This window comes from Hyla sarda, chromosome 3 (genome assembly GCF_029499605.1).
Source record: "Hyla sarda isolate aHylSar1 chromosome 3, aHylSar1.hap1, whole genome shotgun sequence".
Lineage (NCBI taxonomy): Eukaryota > Metazoa > Chordata > Amphibia > Anura > Hylidae > Hyla > Hyla sarda.
The window spans coordinates 96,085,752-96,108,323 of NC_079191.1; the positions used below are offsets into that span (position 1 = coordinate 96,085,752).

Genomic DNA, 22,572 nt, shown 5'->3' on the forward strand with positions numbered 1-22,572 from the left:
TCGACTAGGAACATGTCTAACCTAGAGTAGGAATTATGTGCTGAGGACCAAAAGGTGTAATCCCTTTCATCTCCATGTCCGATTCGCCAAACATCATATAGCTCATTAGGCCATGTCCAGGAGGACAATCCTTTAAGAGGAGACCTTGAAACAGTAGAAGAATCTATAGTGGGGTCCATCACTAAATTAAAGTCGCCCGTCATTAAGAGAGAACCCCATTTGCATTTACGAGCCTTTTTAAGTACTGCAGATAAAAAGCGGGTTTGACCTCTGTTCGGAGCATACAAAGATACTAGTGTGAGGGCTATCTTATTAATAGAGCATAACAGGATAATATATCTGCCTTTAACGTCAATAATTGCTTCTTGTAACAGAAAGGAAACAGAATTCTTAATGGCGATACAAGTGCCCTTAGTTTTTGTAACATTATGGGCATGAAAAATATGGGGATAAGAAGGGTGTTTAAGACGGTGGGCATCTTTCGCTAGAAGGTGGGTCTCTTGGGCACATATGATATCGCTATGTAGTGATTGCGCCTCTCTCCAAAAATGCGATGGGGGGAGTTAAGGCCATTAACATTAATGCTCACTATTTTAACTACCATGTGGGAAGGTAAGTATAAAGCAAGTATCAAGCATAACAGTATAAGTGGATGGGAAAGCACACCTCCCAGCTAGCACGCACTTCCCTCGAGTTGAGCAGGTATGACACATATCCCAATAAAATCTTAGCACAAAGCCTAGATTAGCATGAACAACAAATGAACAAAAAAACAAAAACATCACAAATAAAAAAACACTAAAATGGTTCCAAATATTGGAATTTACCAACATGGACAGGGCAATAGTCCACACTGTAACCAAAGTATCCTGACCAGACACACAGGGCCTAACATGAATAAATCATCAAATACGCCATGTCAAAAGAAAAAAAAAAAGGAAAGAAGGAGGTAGGGTAACCTCCATATTCTTCAGGCGACATCCCACTCTTTAGGGATTTTGGAAGGTGATGATCTGTCCTTGCGATTTCCCTGAGTGGCAAGCGATATGTTCCAGGAAGAAAGAAGGGTATGGCCTTCATCCGTTGATCTAATCACATGCATCTTTTCCCCTCTCCGGATAAGTAAATGGGTTGGGAAGCCCCATTTATATGGAATCTTCGCTGCTTGGAGGGCTTGCGTGATTGGCAGCAGAGCCCTACGGGCTTGCAGGGTCGCTGCCGACAAATCCGCGTAGAGCGAGACAGAGTGGAAATGTGCAGGGAGGCCACCATTTCTTCTGGAGTGTTCCATCACTCTTTCTTTGATGTTGAAAAAATGGATTCTAGCCAAAATGTCCCTGGGTACTGAGTTATCAAGATGCCGAGGGCGCGGAACTCTATGTGCTCTATCCACTTCCAGTTCATGTGAGGAGCAAGAGGGAAGCACAGCTTTGAGGAGGGAGCGGACATAATCAGGAATATCAGCTGGCTGCACTGATTCAGGTACCCCTCTCAATTTAATATTATTGCGCCGACTCCTGTCTTCTAAATCGGCTACTTTGGCTTTAAGTGTAGTGACTTCTTCCTCCAGATCATAATGAGAGTCTATGAGGGCATTATGCGACTCAGAAAACTCCCCAAACTTGGTTTCCACATGATCCACTCTACCCCCAAGCTCATCAATAGTGGCACTCAAAGGTGATATCATTTTATTCATGTCTAGGAGGAATGTCTGTCTGAGTGCCAGTAACATAGCTTTCATAGAAGTGTCAGTGAGCATTTGACCAGTGACAGACAGGTTAGTGAGAAGGTTGTCATCTCCTGTAGCAGGAGAGTCTGAAAGTCCCCCGTCACATACCTCCATAGAAGGTGCCGAATGAGATATACATTGCCTCTGCGTAGCTGGGCTGGTGGAGGGAGACGCTGCTGTGAAGCCCCGTGCCTCTGGAGAGCGGGATCTCAGGGAGCCAGTGTTGCTGACATCTTCAGAGCTATGTGCAGACTCCCTTAGCTGCTCCGGTGTCTCAGCCCCTGCATTGCTCTGTGGTGATCCGCTGTGCCGGGCAGGATCCGAGAGCGAGCGCCGCGGCACTGATGAAGCAGGAGACTGAGGGCTGCCACGTCCGGATGTGCGCAAGCTAGTGGAGGAGGCCGCGATTCCCGGGTCGGCGCCATCTTGGGCACACCTCGCAGTGCGGGTAAAACAGAATTTAGCCAGCGGTCCCGGTTTATTAACCTTCCGTCTTCTCCCCGGCATGTCAGGAGGTGGTATAGATGTAGAAGGTGGGGAAAGGAACGGCGTCTTTGCGGTATCTTAGTCGGTTGATAGGCCCTATGGACGGAGCACACTCTCTATGCGGCCAGTCTCCTCGGCTGCCAGGCCACGCCCCCCCAAACACTGATATTGTACGGATAATATTATTCCCAGCTCTATACGTCATGGCATAGCCATACTTTGGATGAGGCCTCTCAGTTCCCGGAAGCTTTGTCCCTATGGAAACTTACTGAGCAGCAGGATGCTCCATTTATGATTGAGGAGGTTATGGAGATGATTAATACTTTTCCCTTAGGCAAGCCTCCCAGTGTAGAGAGTCTAATGAATGAGGGGTACAAACAGTATGTGGAGTATTAATCCCTCTTTTGTACCACACCCTCTATGAGAGAAGCACTAATTGTGGTTTTAGGAAAGGACACTTTTATTCCCAACTCCTACTGGCCCATATCTTTTGAAAAAATACTGGCTGGTAGGTTCTAGGTAGTGTAATTCTCTCACTATTTAATCGCAGCCAGACTGGGTTTATGCCAAATGAGGTCACTAATATTAAATTGTAGTAATATGAATGGTTGTTGTACTTTAAAGGGGACCTGTGGCCAACCACCAAAAATTAAGATTAGCTATTATTGTCATTAAATAGCTTAGAAAGCCTTGATCACACACCTTTTTACAGTTTCTTGATATGCCCCTCCATTGCCGAGATATGCAGGTTTATAAATTGTCTGACAATTTAGGGAATCAGTTAGATGGGCGTGAACTTAATTTTATAAATGTCAGTAAATATAGGGTGAAGGACGGAATTATACAGTCGAGGGGTGTATGTGTTGTATATTGAGGGGCGTGTATGCCTAATACACACCCCTAACTGTATAATACCACCCATCACCTGATCACTGGTCACTCCCATTATTAAAATTAAGTTCACACCCATCTCAGAGGGCCACAGGCCCTCTGAGGTCATATCTAAACTTACTGAAATGGGATTGCATCTTGCGAGAGCTATGGTTGGTGTCTCCAGTGGCCCTTTTTCCACCCTTTTTTGTGGTATGTGGTCTACCTCCATTATTTTACAATTTTTCTCTAGAGGTTGGCAGATCTGTGTCCTGTTTAGTTGACTTATTCCATATTGCAACATATATTGCATATGATACACTGAGATGTGACATATTTGTCTTTGTTATATGTATTGCCAGCCAATTGCTCTAAATCCATGGACTGAGTGTCTTGTTGATTTGTCCCTGTTACTTCCTTTATATGATTATACTGAAAGATGAATTTAATTAAAGAGACCAAAGATGCATGCAATTCAAGGTAGCTGGTAGCTACAGCAAATAGGAGGAGAAGTGGGGGCTAGCGGTTAGGCTGCAAAATGCTGGATACAAGACTCTTATATTTCCAGAAATGACCACAATCCACCTCCAAAAAGGGAACTTCAGGCGCTGAGGGACCAGATAGTAGTATAAGCAAATAACTTTATTCCCAGCATGCAATGCGTTTCGCGCTTCTGCGCTTCATCAGGCTTATATTTGCTTATACTACTATCTGATCCCTCAGCGCCTGAAGTTCCATTTTTGGAGGTGGATTGTGGTTATTTCTGGTTACTTGTGGAATGGCAGCAGTGGGCTATTGATATATACTCCTCTCCATGTTGTGCTGGCCGTTGCACAACATTTTATGGTAAGCGCTCATTCACATTTGTCATTACTGGCGATACTACACTATGGAGCGCTCCTTCTCTCCCTTTTTCTAGTTCTTATATTTCCAGACACTGCTAAGCAGTCATTTGTAAAGCTCACTTTTAGGAAACTCAGAATAGAATTCGCAGAATGTATTCTGAAGCGTGTAAAGCTATAAATGCTGCATATAAGATAGCAGTGCGTTTTAAACTACAGACAGTGACATACAACAATGCAAAAACAAGCCAAGAGCAATGGTAAAGCAAATAAATGCAATATTTTTCGATAGCTTGCACTGCATAGCATGCTTTCACTTGGCTATCCATAGGCAAGCATTTCAAGGAAAGAAGCTCAGCATTTGGTAATGTCCATGGGGTCTAGACCCAGGCAGTCATTGACTGCAAAAGATTTCCAGTATACAAATATTTTTTTAATATACAGTATATTAAATGCTATATTTTTGTTAAACTCCTTGAATTAAAGCTGAAAGTCTACACTTCAATTACATATTGATGGTTCTGTTTCAGATCCATTGTGTTGAGTATGGAGGGTAAACTATAAAAATTGTATCAGTGTCTGAAGACTATTAGGGGATCAGTGGATAGAGACAAGCAGTGGGGATTCTACGAGTTGCATAAAGTATTGCTGACAAAAGTTATGACAGATGGTAAGCAAGTCTAAAGTTTGTACAACGTCAATATCTGTCAGCCGACAGTTATCTCTCTCAATCTCACCATACACATGGGCGTTGAGCGCGCATGAACATTCTAATCTGGCGTCAGATTATCTCTCTCAGAACATAAGGGTTGGGCTTAAAATTCCACATGCCGATCCTTCTCACCCCTGACATTATCTGTAGGGAAGAGTCGGGAGGCATCCATTCAATTGTATGGGCACTTTGACAAGCTGGGTTTTCAGGTTGCACTTGATGACTGAAAGAGTGAGCAAGGGTCAAAACTGGAAATCAATAGAATGTAAGATGGGCGAGAAAATTCCAAGAGATGAAAAAGACTTGATATTAATAGAGGACAGAAGAAGGTCATACAGGTTGTACGCAGAATGGATCTTTTTAATTTACAGCATAAGAAAGGACTTAGTTCAGATCTTTTCCCTACTAGTATAAGAATCAGGTACATGACATATGCATAATTTTTTTGTGGCAGAGTTGGACGTGAGGATGTGGAGAGGAGACAGGACATTGTCCTCAGCGGACATTTCATCCGTGATGAGCACTGTATTTTCCAGAGTGATGTCATGTCCTGTGGGTCAGGTAATATAGTCAAATAATCTGTATTGCAAAAAATACCTTTAAATAACGTACAGAGAACATCATCTGTAGGAAGTAAGATTTGCTCATTGTTTTTTATTTTTCTCTTTTACAGTTATAGTGACACTGGAGCCTTGTGAAGGGGCTGACACATATGTAAATGGGAAGAAAGTGACAGAGCTGTGTGTGCTGAGATCTGGTAAGAATATGCCCCCTGTGCTCAGGTCATGGGATAAGTCAGGAATTTTTTGAAGCTAATAGAATGGCGCATGTACCTGTTATAGTATATACAGTGGGGCAAAAAAGTATTTAATCAGCAACCAATTGTGCAAGTTCTCCCACTTAAAAAGATGAGAGAGGCCTGTAATTTTCATCATGGGCATACCTCAAATATGAGAGACATAATGAGAAAAAAAATCCATAAATTCACATTGTCTGATTTTTTAATAATTTATTTGCAAATTATGGTGAAAAATAAGTATTTTGTCAATAACAAAAGTTCATCTCAATACTTTGTTATATAACCTTTGTTGGCAATGACAGAAGTCAAACGTTTTCTGTAAGTCTTCACAATGTTTTCACACACTGTTGTTGGTATTTTGGCCCATTCCTCCATGCAGATGTCCTCTAGAGCAGTGATGTTTTAGGGCTGTCGGCTGTCGCTGGACAACACTGACTTTCAACTTCCTCCAATGTTTTTTTTTTTATGGGGTTGAGATCTGGAGACTGTCTAGGCCCCTCCAGGACCTTGAAATACTTCTTACGAAGCCACTCCTTCGTTGCCCGGGCGGTGTGTTTGGGGTCATTTTCATGCTGAAAGACCCAGCCACGTTTCATCTTCAATGACCTTCTTGCTGATGGAAGGAGGTTTTTGCATAAAATCTCACAATACATGGCCCCATTCATTCTTTTCTTTACACAGATCAGTCGTCCTGGTTGTCTCGATTTGCACCCGCATGCGAGTCCCAGTCCGTCACTCACCTCGGTCCTCTGCTGTCTCCTCCCCTACCTCTCAGCTCCGATGCGCATGTCGCTGTCTCCCAGTGTCTCCCAGCATCTCCTAGCATCTCCTAGCATGTCCACGCACCGGAGCTATAAGATTTAAAGGCCCAGTACACCCATAATTAAGTCTAACACCTGTGCCTCACTTATAAATTCCTGCACCACCCACACATTCCTGCCGGATCTTTGTTGCCTTGTGCCATTGAGAAAGCGTTACTGTGTCTTGCCTTGCCATGTTTCTGACCCCTTGTTCAGTGACCTGACCTTGCTCCTGTACTGCCTGCCTACTGACCTCCTGTTATCCTGACTACGAGTTGCTGTATCCCTCCTGGGCCTCGTATCGCCTCAGCTGCCTGTGTGGTCGAGTCGTGCCAGGGGTTGCGACCTGGGTGCCACCTGCCGCAGCAAGAGCATCACACTTTGCGGCAGGCTCTGGTGAAAATATGCGGCACCTTAGATTCCGCTCCCTGGTATGGCCCGTGTCATCTGCCACACAGGTCCAGCAAATCCACTACCTCCAGTGTTCCTGTCTTCTAACCTTGAGTGTTACACTGGTCACTTAGAAGAAAAACAGCCTCAAAGCATCATGTTTCCATACGCATGCTTCACAGTAGGTATGGTGTTCTTTGGATGCAACTCAGCATTTTTCTTCTCCAAACACGACAAGTTGAGCTTTTAACCAAAAAGTTCTACTTTGGTTTCATCAGACCATATAATATTCTCCTAATACTCTTCTGGATCATCCAAATGCTCTCTAGCAAACTTCAGATGGGCCCGGATATGTACTGGCTTAAGCAGGGGGACATGTCTGGCACTGCATGATTTGAGTCCCTGGCAGTGTAGTGTGTTACTGATGGTAGCCATTGTTACTTTCGTCCCAGCTCTCTGCAGGTTATTCACTAGTTCTCCCCGTATGGTTCTGGGATTTTTGCTCACTGTTCTTGTGATCATTTTGACACCACAGGGTGAGATCTTGCGTGGAGCCCCAGATCTAGGGAGATTATCAATGGTCTTGCATGTCTTCCATTTTCTAATAATTGCTCCCACAGGTGATTTCTTCACACCAGGCTGCTTGCCTATTGCAGATTCAGTCTTCCCAGCCTGGTGCAGGTCTACAATTTTATTTCTGGTGTTCTTCGACAGCTCTTTGGTCTTGGCCATAGTGGAGTTTGGAGTGTGACTGTTTGAGGTTGTGGACTGGTATCTTTCATACTGATAACAAGTTCAAACATGTGCCATTAATACAGGTAACAAGTTGAGGACAGAGGAGACCCTTAAAGAAGAAGTTACAGGTCTGTGAGAGCCAGAAATCTTGCTTGTTTGTAGGTGAACAAATACTTATTTTCCACCATAATTTTCAAATAAATTCTTTAAAAATCATATAATGTGATTTTATGGATTTTTTTTCTCATTATGTCTCTCATAGTAGAAGTATACCTATGATGAAAATTACAGCCCTCTCTCATCTTTTTAAATGGGAGAACTTACACAATTGTTGGTTGACTAAATACTTTTTTGCCCTACTGTAAAGAAGGAAGCCATTCTGTGGGACACAACAAATATAATAAATTTACTGACGACATTCTTGAGACACAGTGGAATAACCAAATGTCTGCCCTGCCGTGTCAGTGATCCTAATGACAAATCAATATTGTCAGTACTCACCATCTTTGAATACCTGCATCAGTCACCAAATATTAAGTAGGCATATACATTATATAGGTATCTGCTGAAACAACCTTTTTTGGAAGGACCAGCAGACTCTCAAATTTTTATAGGGGCCCCGACAGCAGATGTTAGGGGTGTGAGGGATTGAGTATGTCGGATATCAACTGACTGATATTTTTGTTACCAGGAAAGAAACTGTCACCAAAGGAGTTTGTTAGTGGGTTTTCTCCCCTGTCCCTATTAAAGGGGTACTCTGGAGGGAAAAAAAACATTTTTAAATCAACTGGTGCCAGAAAGTTAAACAGATTTGTAAATTACTTCTATTTAAAAATCTTAATCCTTCCAGTAATTATCAGCTGCTGTATGCTCCAGAGGAAGTTGTGTTTCTTTCTGGAATTCTAACCACAGTGCTCTCTGCTGACACTTCTGCCCATGTCAGGAATGGTCCATAGTACAAGAAATTCCCCATAGCAAACCTCTCCTGCTCTGGATAGTTCCTAATATGGACAGAGGTGTCAGCAGAGAGCACTGTGGTCAGGCAATAAGGAATTTCAAAAAGAAAAGAACTTCCTGTGGATCATAACAGCAGCTGATAAGTACTGGAAGGATTACTTTTTTTAATAGAAGTAATTTATAAATAAGTTTAACTTTCTGGCACCAATTGGTGAAAAAAAATGTTTTCCAGTGGAGTACCCCTTTAAAGACACTAACTCCCCTTCTGTTGCTCCGTGCTTAAAGCACTTCCATTTGCATAGGTATCAGCACAAGGACCCTCCCACCTGACCAATCAGTGTCCACAGTAGTGTCCAACCTCAGCCAGCAATTGGGTGAGTGGGAAGATCCATGTGCCAACACTGACACAAGGAAGTGCTTGTAGCGGGGACCGACAACAAGACAGCTGTGGTCCTAGGAAAGTGCTGGCCCATCAACATCACTCATGTAGCTTGACAGTAAAGGACCAGTCAAAGACTTACAATATACTGTTTTTTTGTTTTTTTTTATCTCCTGGTGCATTGTGAACCCAACAGACAGGGGAGGCTACAACTACTTATGGACCATAATACATTTACCAGTTTCCTCCTAGCTGTTAGCATGTAAATATGTGTGCTACTTCATTTTTCCATTTAGGTAATCGAATCATTATGGGGAAGAGTCATGTGTTTCGTTTCAACCATCCTGAACAAGCCCGCCAGGAGAGGGAACGTACTCCATGTGCAGAGACTCCCGTAGAACCTGTGGATTGGGCATTTGCTCAACGGGAGTTACTTGAAAAGCAAGGTATCGACATGAAGGTGGAGATGGAGCAAAGGTGAGTCTGCATGAAAATTTTAAGGGGTTCAGAAAAGTTATTCGGTTTTCTGATCTAATTTTATGACATCAATCACATGCCATAAGAGTCATATTATTGGTGTTCTAGCAGCCGAAACATCCACCAATAATGATAATTAACGGGCCTCTGATTGGTTTTCATGGAGGATTGACTTTGGGCCCCAAATCATTAATAATCTCACTGCTTTTTATAATTTTTACTGATATCCATGGAGAGGTATATATGAATGTACATTTATCAGTCCATGAAAAATGACATCAGCCCCTGTTCTGGAAGGCCCTTTCATGGCTGGATGTAATTTATGGTTTCTAAGTATATTCATATTCAATCATACTCTTAGACATTGTAGTAATCCTCTGCTGTATAATAAAACAACACATTTACTCTGCTCCATCAGACTTCAGGAGCTGGAAGATCAGTACAGAAAAGAACGTGAGGAAGCAAATTACCTTCTGGAGCAGCAGAGACTGGTGAGAACAACTTGATATATTATGCATGGAAATAAAAGGCATTCAGAAAGTGTTCAGACATTTTAACTTTCTTCACATTTTGTTATATTGAGCCGTTGTGCTAAAACACCGATGGGAAACTTTTTTTCTGCCAAAGGCCAATTGGAGATTTATAAACTAATTTGCAGGACATACAAAATTAGTGCCAAAGTGTGGTGCATTGTGTGCCAAAAGCTTTTCGCTTTTGCCCAGGAAACCCCATAAAGAAGAGTGGTAAGTATGGTGTTTATTTTTTTTCATTTTATTTAATTTCTTTATTTTTTATTTATTTTTTATTTTTTGGGGGCGGGGGGGGGGGGGGGGGGGGGCTTGGAACTCATTGGAAAACTCATTGACGTTGGATGCCAGAAATATTTTTTGTATTAAAATGTTGAATAAGGTGTCTGGGGGGAGAGATTATTCCAATAAAGCTTTTTTTCTGACTTATTCGTGACTTCATAATGGAAGCCATCTGATTAGGTCCATTACTAAGCTTGGGCTTTGCATTAGCCACCGGCACCAGGTGTACTGGGAAGAGCCACATACTGGTCAGTCAAGTCTGGAGCAGTAGCAGGCTTACATTATCAGGCTGGGTCCAACTTTATTGGTCATACAATATAGACAAATTCTACCAATGAGGCGTAGATAGTTTGTATAAAATGTAACGTTTACTCAAATATTGTTATAAAAGACAAACAAAGTATGAGAAACACACGTGAAGCCCACCTTAATAGTATACAATATACAGAGTGGGGCATTTATATGGATACACCTTAATAAAATGGGAATGGTTGGTGATATTAACTTCCTGTTTGTGGCACATTAGTAAATGTGAGGGGGGGGGGAACTTTTCAAGATGGGTGGTGACCATGGCGGCCATTTTGAAGTCGACCATTTTGAATCCAACTTTTGTTTTTTCAATAGGAAGAGGGTCATGTGACACATCAAACTTATTGGGAATTTCACAAGAAAAACAATGATGTGCTTGGTTTTAACGTAACTTTATTCTTTCATGAGTTATTTACAAGTTTCTGACCACTTATAAAATGTGTTCAATGTGCTGCCTATTGTGTTGGATTGTCAATGCAACCCTCTTCTCCCACTCTTCACACACTGATAGCAACACCGCAGGAGAAATGCTAGCACAGGCTTCCAATATCCTTAGTTTCAGGTGCTGCAGAATGGGCAAAACTAAAATTGGAACAGGACCCTCAGTTTACGCAGAAGATTTTGTTCAGTGATGAGGCAAACTTTTATGTGAATGGTGAAGTTAACAAACAAAACTACTGCTATTGGTCTGACACTAACCCACATTGGATAGATCCCTCCAAGACTGTTGGAACACAAAAATTGATGGTATGGTGTGGTATATTGGGTACAAAGATAGTGGGCCCATTCTTCATCAATGGAAACCTCAAGGCCACTGTATATGCGAAATTGCTATATGATGATGTGTTTCCCTCTTTATGCAATGAAGCTGGCACGTTCCCTGAGTTTTTCCAGCAAGATGGTGCACGGCCACATTATGGGTGTCAGGTCCGAGCATTCCTAGATGAACAGTTTCCTGGAAAGTGGATTGGTCATCGTGGGCCAGTTGAATGGCCCCCAAGGTCTCCCGATCTGACCCCCTTAGACTTTTATCTTTGAGGTCATCTCAAGGCAATTATCTATGCTGTGAAGATACGAGATGTGCAGCACCTGAAACTACGGATACTGGAAGCCTGTGCTAGCATTTCTCCTGCGGTGTTGCTATCAATGTGTGAAGAGTGGGAGAAGAGGGTTGCATTGACAATCCAACACAATGGGCAGCACATTGAACACATTTTAGAAGTGGTCAGAAACTTGTAAATAACTCATGAAAGAATAAAGTTACGTTAAAACCAAGCACATCATTGCTTTTCCTGTGAAATTCCCAATAAGTTTGATGTGTCACATGACCCTCTTCCTATTGAAAAAAACAAAGTTGGATTAAAAATGGCCGACTTCAAAATGGCCACCATGGTCACCACCCATCATGAAAAGTTTCCCCCCTCACATATACTAATGTGCCACAAACAGGAAGTTAATATCACCAACCATTCCCATTTTATTAAGGTGTATCCACATAAATGGTCCACCCTGTACAACAAATACAATGAAATATTAAGGCCAAATCGTGACCTACAAGGAAGGGAATAAGGATACAGTTGAGTACCTATCTTAAAAATGATCCTACCTAAAAATGTCCTAACCCTTACTACCCATAAGTGTAGAAAGGGAAGGGATGAGCTATAGCGGCTACCACAGTGGTGGAAAATAAGCACGTGGCAGCCTTATGTACAACAATTCTCATGCTCCATGGTCCAATGTTTTTCTCCCAAATGTTGATGATGGTTTCATCATTGGTGGAGGAGAAATAGAAGCACATAAATAATAAAACCTTAAACAAAGGATAGATAATATATATAGTGCACCAAGAGAAGTTAAAAGAACGCTAAAGTATGTCTCAGCATGGTGGATGGAAAAGAGTGGTCACCGTCATGGAGATTGTCACTAAGACGATCAGTTTTGTCTCAGTCTAGAGCATAAATGTTACGTCTCAAGAAAATAAAGTAAAGAGAGGAACACCAAAAAATAGTAATATATGTAAGAGGGGTCCGTATGCTGGATGGAAGAGATGGAGTCACAGTCTTGCCACATTAGCTGACATCCTCTCCTGAAGCCCGGGAATGCTGTAGCCTGACTATGCTATAATACACTGAGTAGCGGCATCTATTTATCATTTCTATATTGAGGGGCACCATCACTCGTAGGTCTGCAAGCTTGTTCCGCTATAGCCATAAGATTATCTATTACGTGTTCATCATAACACTGCTTGAACCAGCGTCGGCATGACATGCATTAAAATCTAATATGGCTATGCCCTGGCTACACACAACGATGCACTTGTGGCCAGTTTTATATACCCATGTTTGTCAACTGTTATGTGACATGTGATTGTGCTTAATATTGGTTATCCAGAGATCTATTTTTGTAGCTAACAACCAACAACTGTGTTATATGTTACCTTCTTACATGTTAATGGCTGTAACTTGGTATTACAATTATTACAGACCTCTCTTATATCTATTACTATTTTTTGGTGTTCCTCTCTTTCATTTATTTTCTTGAGACATAACATTTATGCTCTAGACCAGGCATAGGCAACCTTCGGCACTGCAGATGTTTTGGACTATATCTCCCATAATGCTTTGGCAGCATTTTGGCTGAAAGAGCATCATGGGAGATGTAGTCCAAAACATCTGCAGTGCCGAAGGTTGCCTATGCCTGCTCTAGACTGAGACAAAATTGACAATCTTAGTGACGATTTTCATGATGGTGACTACTCTTTTCCATCCACCATGCTGAGACATACTTTAGCGTTCTTTTAATTTCTGTTGGTCCACTATATATATATTATCTTCTCATATCTTGTTTAAGGTTGTATTTTTTATTTGCTTCTATTTCTCCTCCACCCCTGATGAACCCATCGTCAACATTTGGGAGAAAGGCGTTGGACCATGGAGCATGAGAATTGTGGTACATAAGGCTGCCAGGTGCTTATTTTCTACCACTGTGGTAGCCGCTATAGCTTATCCCTTCCCTTTCCATACTTATGGGTAGTAAGGGTTAGGACATTCTTAGATAGGGTCATTAATGATAGGTAAATATCATATCATATTTAAGATAGGTACTCACCTGTATCCTTATTCCCTTCCTTGTAGGTCACGATTTGGCCTTAATATTTAATTGTATTTGTTATATATTGTATACTATTAAGGTGGGCCATTTCTTCACATGTGTTTCTCATACTTTTGTTTGTTTTTTATAACAATATTTGAGTAAAAGTTTTATTTTACACAAACTATCTACGCCTCATTGGTAGAATTTGTCTATATTGTATGTCGACTATTTTTCTCCAAGGGCAGATTCATCATTGTCATAGGGGGGTGACTATTTACCTTGGTACCCCTTACTTTGGATTAGTGTTCAACTCTAGTGGTGCCAGGCTGCTACTGCTTGTTTTGTATCTTGCTGGTTTTGGAAAACAGTGGAAAAAACAACATTTTGTCTTTTTGCCCTGTATATACATTTTTAAATTTTTTAAATCTGTGTGCGGTTCCCCCCTATTTTCCAAAAGTACGCAGATACAAACCAAACATGGTAGCCTGACACCACCGGGGTGGCAAGGGCCCTTTATTTTGGCCCTCCCCAACCCAAAAATGCCAGTTGCTACTGTTCCAGACTCAGATTGTCATTTTTGACAGGTCTGAGGTTAATAGGAGTTCAGCCTCCCTCTCCCTGTGAAATAACCTCTACAAAGGTCACAGAGTATGCCCACTTTTCTTATTCATGTGAATGGGACAGCTCCTGTCCATTGTTGCCTTTGTCCATTGGACTTGCTGTAAAGCACATCTCTAAATGCTGTTAAAAAAAATCAGGAAAGATGGCAGCCCCTGCATGTACAAAAAAAGTTTTTAAAAAAAATTACAAAAAAGTGATAAAATTACAAACAAAATAAAAAAGAACATGTTTCAGTATCTGTCTAATCAGAAAAAAAAATATCTAAGCGATACATTCCCCTTATTTCTCTTGTGTCAGCATTGTAGGGAAGTTAAATACTTTCTATTCTCAATGGGATTGTTCAAGACATCGGGCACATCAGTAAGGATTCTGGACTGGTCCAGACGATGGAAAAAGCATCTTGTTGCATTTTAATATCAGGCTCTAAAACTTCTGTAGTAGAAAATGTGAAAAAGCCTGATGACCTTTGATGTATTTTTGTATCAGTTGTTGAACCAGTTGGGGTCAGTTTTTTCACCAAAAAATTATCCCCATAAAACTTATATATATATATATATATATATATATATATATATATATATATGTGAACCCAACATAACTTTTATGGCTTAATTTGCAGTGACAATATTATTTGGCAATGCATATCATTTATTCATTTACACTACAGGATTATGAAAGTCGTCTGGAAGCACTGCAAAGACAGATGGATTCTAGATATTTTGCTGAGGTCAATGAAGAGGAGGAAGAACCTGAGGACGATGGTAAAAATGCTACCTACAGGTTTAACAACTTCACATAAAAAAGCTGCTTACATCTCATAGCACCAGTTTGTCACACAAAAACTACTCTATGAGAGCCAAGCTATAATTTCAATCATATGTTGTTATATTTTAGTTCAGTGGACAGATCAGGAGTATGATCTGGCTCTGTGGGCTTTTCGAAAGTGGAAATGGTACCAATTCACGTCACTGCGTGACCAGCTCTGGGGCAATGCCATCTTCCTGAAGGAAGCAAATGCAATCAGCGTGGAACTAAAGAAGAAGGTAATACAGACAAAATATTTTAGAGACTTTAAGGATGACTATCCTGTCCATTTGTTCCTTATATGCAGCATATTATATTTTATTTTATTAATTTTTTTGTTCTATTTACATCTTTTACATTTGTCTATTGATAATTAAGTTATAAATAAATTATAATTTATGGAAGTCTGTTTAGTTCTCTGCACTGGATAACTAACATATAAAACATTATAACAGTATACAATAGATTATTTGCTAACAAAAAATGTCCCTAATGGCTGCCATGTAAGCCACAGGTTTACTGCTGGTTGCCAGCACTGGGAGCAAGGCAAAGTATTGGCTGCCATACTACATATTTCCTTTTAGACTTTATAGGTACAGATGAGCGAATTTTTGAAAAATTAGATTCGTCTGATTCGCCGAATTTTTTGAAAAAATTCAATCAGATCCGAATAAATTCACGGCGAATCGATATAATAAAGTGTGTGTGTGTGTTTATAACTTTTTTCAAATTTTTTTCTTTATTTTTTACATTTTTTAGGTAGTACTACTACTCCCATCATGGAACAAACTGTTCCATGATTAAAGTAGTAGTACTTGTACTAATAGACAGATCGCCCCAGGTGTCACTTCTGACACCCGTTGCAATCCTCCTGTATAATGTATAGAAGCGGGCGGCTGGCCACTCTTCAGCCTGATCCTGCACTATGTTCTGCGATGTGAAGTTCTTCACATCACAGATTTATATTTGGTATGGTTCCAGCCAATCACAACTCTCTGCGGGAAATATGAATAATAGGTATATATATACGGCAGTGCAGGGGACCAGAGAAGAGCGTCCGTGCCCCGCATCTTTGCATTATACAGGACAATCGCAGGGTGTCAGGAGTGACACCTGCTGTGATCTTTCCTTTACTGCAGGTACTACTGCTCCCAACATGGAGGACACTTTGCTCCATGCTGGGAGCTGTAGTACCTGCATTAATAGATAGATCAGATCGCAATAGGTGTCACTTCTTACACCTGTTCTGATCTTTCCTTTAATGCAGCTACTACTAGGACTAATTATCGGGAGCGATATTATATATATTTTCACTTTACTTTTTTAGCCTCATTTATTTTATTTTTTGGGCATTTAGATGTGCTGGAATAAATAATTGCAGGGGGCATGAGACAAGCCGAGGACAGGAACATCAGCAATAATAACTGTATAATACAGTAGGCAAAAAAAGGCTGACAGTTTCCTTAATTCACCAAAAATCCATAAATGTAAGATATTTCAAATTGTTATTTGCGGAGGCAGATGGCCAGGACAATAATGTATGTATGCTTTTAATGTAATTGGGAAAGACGATGTCATTGTAATTATACAGTATGAGCTGGTTTTATTTGACAAATTACTGAAAAACTCTTCTTGCAATTCCAATGTCTCTACTCTGTATGTGAAAAATCTTTAGTTTTTTTTATATAGGGGATGATGGGAGTTGTAATTCCTGAATTCCAGTGGTTGCAGCGGGACCAGCAGGGAATCTATGGCCGTCCTGGGGCCGTATGAATGGAAGAAATAACGTTTTGAAATATACAGTAGCTGCTCTAATTAGAGCAAATTAAGGCTGAATAATGAGACCACATCCAATTAAGGTCAAATAGGTAATAGAACATCAAAGGAATGTAGATCAAGTGGTTGCACCTTATTTGGTTGTGGTTTTATTATTCAATTAAGGTCTTTCCCTCCTATTTCCTGTTCTTCATTCATCTGTCTGCTGTGTGAGCGAAAAAATTAATTATATATATATATATATATATATATATATATATATACTATCTATAGACATATATATATATATATATATATATATGTATATAAACATATGTCCTCTACATATACCAGTATACATCCTTAGTATACATACTGGTCTTTCAATGAAGAATCCCGCGAAGTAGACTGTTGGGAGTCTGAATATGGTCATATGGTTAATGGACATTATTGCTGCGGTTTGTCCTGGACCTATAACAGCATACATGAGTAAAAGGCAATACATTGTATGTCCCAATGTCATAATTTTAATGAAAATATGAATACAAAAAAATGCATTAAAAAACACATAGTATTGCATGCTAACTTAAATGGTTCATGAAATAGAATATATTCTGAAATTGTGCTACTTGTTTGGATCATCAAGTTGGTGACTATATACCGCATTAAATGTGAACTGTGTACTGGATGTCCATAAAGCAGTGGAAGTGAATATAATACCGTTTAGAGTGCGCTACTTGCTTGGACAATTGCAATGAGTGATTACATACCGCATTGAATGTGAACTATGAATTAGATGTCTATAAAGCAGTGGAAATGAATATATAAAAATAGTTTGGATATATTTGCACAATAGACTATTTTGCACTAATGTTGTTGGGTGCCGTATGCTACAACAGATGTATAATAGGCTCTACAAGACTAATATACTGGAGCCGTTAATAATAAGGACGATTCTGGATATTGTTGCATATAATTATGTGGAAGCTGCAATAGAGTCTCCGGACTTTTATATATATTTTTGTAATTTTGTATCTTGAACTCCCACACAAGCAGAAATAATCTAAGGTACGGACAAATGTGCAATAACATGTAGTAATGCCGTATGCTGTGCAATTTGTGCAATAACAATCAAGTTTACAGTATGTGGAATTATAGTGCAAAATAAGGGTATTCTGCAGTACTCAAGAGCTCCCAACAAACTATAAGACCAAAAACAATGCAATGGAGTCACTGAATGATAATAAAACCAAAATAATTTTTATTGGTATACATTAAAAACCAAACACATATATTATAGGAGTAAAGAACATAAAAAAAATGCAGCATCACCGGACACCCTGCATAAAGTAGGATGATATTCATGGGGCATAACTCATGCTGAATAAATGTAGCTGAAAATCAGCAGACACCGGCATGTTAGGTGCATAAAAGCATAAAGGTGCAAAACAAGTAAAGTTGTCAGGAAACGACTGGGGACAGGGAGAGTGAGCCCTAAACTGACTAAAACCTCTCTCCTGGCTTCTTGCCCATCCACCAAAACAGTGGATCGACAACTGGGCATCGGCCCTTCCTGCGCTAAAGTGCAGTGGCGTAAAACCAAATAATATACATAGTCGGTCACAAACCAGAACAGAAATAGAAAACTACTGGACAACCAGCTATACCAGACAGAATACACATACTAGCAGGGCAGAATATAAACTCACAAACAGAGCAGAATATAGTGAATTAACAAACAGTTCATAAACCGAATATCACATAAACGGCAGACATGATAAAATGAACAAGACTAGGCATGATATGAGTATACAGCAAAATCCAGGAGATGAAGGGGATAAAGAGAAGAACTGAGTGCCACAACACTAAACTGAACAGGTAACATAGAACACTGTTCACAAACAGGTACAAGTACAAAGGACAAAGATCAGATCAACCAAACATGATATAAATATAGGACACTGTTCATACTGGGACACAGAACATACAAACTGGACTCCCCACTCCACTATAGGAGTAGCCATTAATAATAAAGCCAAATAGGCTACTGGCCAGCGGACACAATCCACCGTGTGGACAAAATGCTGACCTAGTAGGAAACTAGACTAGACTAGAACCGGATGAGTCCGAATACCAAACAGGAATATAACATACTGAGTACAGGGTGCAAGCTAGACTCAGACACAGTGTGAACACAGACAGAGCAGAATGAACAAACAATCATAAAACCGACTAATGAAACACAGACTAAAATACAAGAAGCATGCTATATAACATGGCTAAAAACCCAGATAAAATTACAAGATAAATACAAGGTAAATGCTCAAGCAGGCATAGTCAGAATGTAGCTCAAAGAGACATATTAGTATTGCACTCAATAACCAGCCCCAGAATGCAAGAGAACTTTGGCTAAATAACTCCATCCGAGTTCTCAAATCGTTCAGAGAATTAACTATTCCCTATCCAGGTGGAATTGCAAACTGCTCTGAACAAACTAGTGTGTGTATACACACCTAAACAGAAAAATATAAAAACAAAAAAAAAGACATTACAAAGTGCCGTGTGCTGATGATAACAGGTAATGGCAAAACAGTACAGAGTAAAGGAATATAAAGAGTAAGGAATAATACCCACAAAGCCAAATGGTAAACAATGCAATACAGGGGCCCGGATGACGCCACTTCAACCCGCGTTTCGACACGCCGTGATACCACATTTTTTTATGTTCTTTCCCCCTATAATATATGTGTTTGGTTTTTAATGTTTACCAATAAAAACTTATTTTGGCTTCATTATCATTCAGTGACTCCATTGCATTGCTTCTGGTCTTATATTATCCATATGGTACATATACTCTGTATGCTGGGTCCTGGAACAGTATTGGGATATGCTGCGGGACCCACCGACAGTCAATTTGCAAACAGTGCAAAATATATGTTTGCAAACTGTCCGTGGGTACTCAAATAGGATGTGGGTCTCGTTCCTTCAATTCAGGTCAGATATGTCGCAGTATCGGAGGTACCCACGGACAGTTTGCAAACATATATTTTGCACTGTTTGCAAACTGACTGTCTCATATCTCAATACTGTTGCAGGACCCAGCATATCGAGTATATGCACCATATGGATATTATGTAATAATATATACTGTAGATGTAAACTTTCACATTAGATCATAAATATATATTTGTCATATATATATATATATATATATATATATATATATATGTATATACATATAGCTATCTATATGTCTATGCATATGTATACACAGCAGACAGATGAGTGGAGAAATAGGGGGGCAAGACCTTAATTGAATAATAAAACCGCAGCCAATTAAGGTTTAATAATTTCAACTACATTCCTTGGATATTCTATTACCTACCGATTTGACCTTGATCGGATGTGGTCTCATTATTCGGTTAACCTTAATTTGCTCTAATTAGAGCAGCTACTGTATATTTCAAAACTTTATTGCTTCCATTCATACGACCCCAGGGCGGCCATAGACTCCCTGCCGGCCCCGCTGCAACCACTGTACTGGAATTCTGGAATTACAACTTCCATCATCCCCTACATAAAAAATAAAATATTCACATACAGAGCACAGATATTGGAATTGTAAGAAGAGTTTTTCAGTAATTTGTCAATTAAAGCCAGCTCATACTGTATAATTACAATGACAACATCTTTACCAATTACATTAAATACATACATACATTATTGTCCTGGCCATCTGCCTCTGCAAATAACAATTTGAAATATCTTTTATTTCTGATAGAAAACCTCTGTAAATTTATGGATTTTTGGTAAATTAAGGGAACTGTCAGCCTTTTTTTGTTTTTTGTTTTGCCTAGTGTATTATACATATTACTGATGTCCCTGTCCTCGGCTCGTCTCTGACCCCTGCAATTATTCATGCCAGCACATCTAAATGCCCAAAAAAATAAAAATAAATGGGGCTTAAAAACTAAAGAGAAAATATATATATCGCTCCCAATAATTAGTCCCTGTAGTACCCGCATTTATAGACAGATCAGAACAGGTGTAAGAAGTGACACCTGTTGGGATCTGTCTATTAATGCAGGTACTACAGCTCCCAGCATGAAGCAGGATGTGCTCCATGTTCGGAGTAGTAGTACCTGCCGTTAAGGAGAGATCACAGCGGGTGTCACTCCTGACACCCTGCGATCGTCATGTATAATGTATAGATGCGGGGCACGGACGCCCTTTTCTGGTCCCCTGCACTGCCATATATATATATATACCTATTATTCATATTTCCTGCAGAGAATTGTGATTGGCTGGAACCATTTGACCAATCACAGCTACCTGCGGGAAATATGAATCTGTGATGTGAAGAACATTACATCACAGAACATAGTGCAGGATCGCACAGAAGAGTGGCTGTGCCGCGGCTTCTATGAATTATACAAAATGAATTCTAAAAAATATCAAATTTTTACGTTTAAATGGCCCCTTTCTATGTTTTTATTATTGTCGGCTACATTTTTAGGTCCCTGCCCGCCCACATAAATAAGTCCCTGTTTAAAAATTATTTAAATTTTGTTATAGAAAATAAAAATTTCGTTAAATAAACATTTTTTTTACAGAAAAAACTCATGGCCTTAGAGTAATAACAAAATGGAGTGAATGAAGAAATGTATTATTTCGAACCGAGTGGAAATTTGGGTTCGGTCCAAATCGAATTTTTCATGAAATCGGATTCATCTGATTCAATCATCTCTGTTTATAGGTTTAGCATCCTAAAATGACCAATATCTTTGTCTTTCCAGGTACAGTTCCAGTTTGTGCTGCTGACTGATACACTGTATTCGCCACTTCCACCCGACCTGTTGCCTCCTGATGCCCACTCAGAACGTGAGAAACGTCCCTTCCCAAGAACCATTGTGGCTGTGGAAGTTCAAGACCAGAAGAATGGTGCAACTCACTACTGGACCCTGGAAAAACTTAGGTAATGTTGCAGCCTTTATATATATATATATATATACCGTATATATATATAGATAGAAGAAAAATGGTGCAGCACTCAAAAAGATGCAAAAAATAACGGTGGGTTTATTCCATCATGTCCAGCAAAGAAAGCGACACTCCAGCTCCTCAATGGAGCTTTTTTCAAGCATGGTGATACAACAAACCAAGGTAATTTTTTTTATTTTTATCCCCAGTGCAATCAAAGTAATCAAACAATAAAGCATAAAAACATTACGGGGGACATTTATCAAGGGGTTCAGTCAGGTTTTCTTTACTATAATTATCACAACTGCGACTATGTGTGTTTTTTTGTGTGACAATTTGCGTGAAGTACAAGAAAAGCAAGAAAATTCAAACTTGCTTACGTAGTAAATTTTTCAAAATGGATTTGCTTTAGTCAGGTATTTATTAACTGCGACAGTCGCAGCTGCGCAATAAAATGTTGCAACGGCCGTAAAAATTTACTATATTTACTCCAGCTCCAACATGGAGCAGGAAAAGCTACTGCCGCCCGGGCTCCGACATACTTTCTCCCCGCTACCCTCACTTCGCTACAGGGACACTGCAGTGATTTACATCCCACCCCTCTCACCTGCCAGCGCCACACAACTCCCATCTGTCTGCTAACTGTTGCAAGACTACAAGTCCCAGCATGCCCTTACAGAGAGGACACGCTGGGAGTTGTAGTCTTGTAGCAGCGGTAGCTGAGCGGCGCAGGCGGGAGACAAGAGGGGATGTATATCAGTGTCCCCATCATTATTAAGTGAGGGTAGCGGGGAGGCAGTATGAGGAGCCCGGGCTGCTGCACTGTAATGTCAGCCCGGGCTCCTTATAACATATACCAGGACCAGCAGCCAATCACAGGACCCGACCGGAACATTGACATAACATTAGAGGATATAGGAGTCTGACGGCCCCCCCCCCCCCCCCATGGCTTTCACCCCTGCTGGGCCTGTCCGTAACACCCAAATCCCCCCCCCCCCGGCCTTCACCTGCACTGTGCCCGGCCT

The 22,572-nt window shown here is 40.3% G+C and overlaps 1 protein-coding gene across 4 annotated transcripts in view; it reads left to right on the forward strand.

The window, feature by feature from the left end:
• The window catches only part of KIF1A (kinesin family member 1A), a 331,661-nt gene that overhangs the window by 234,129 nt on the left and 74,960 nt on the right, over nt 1-22,572 (forward strand). For all 4 annotated transcript variants that reach the window (XM_056564691.1, XM_056564693.1, XM_056564694.1 and 1 more), the window contains 7 exons: nt 5,094-5,200; nt 5,313-5,396; nt 8,996-9,176; nt 9,595-9,667; nt 14,676-14,769; nt 14,903-15,051; nt 21,364-21,542. In XM_056564691.1, the coding sequence (XP_056420666.1) occupies nt 5,094-5,200; nt 5,313-5,396; nt 8,996-9,176; nt 9,595-9,667; nt 14,676-14,769; nt 14,903-15,051; nt 21,364-21,542 (867 nt within the window). The remainder of the gene's footprint in view (nt 1-5,093; nt 5,201-5,312; nt 5,397-8,995; nt 9,177-9,594; nt 9,668-14,675; nt 14,770-14,902; nt 15,052-21,363; nt 21,543-22,572) is intronic.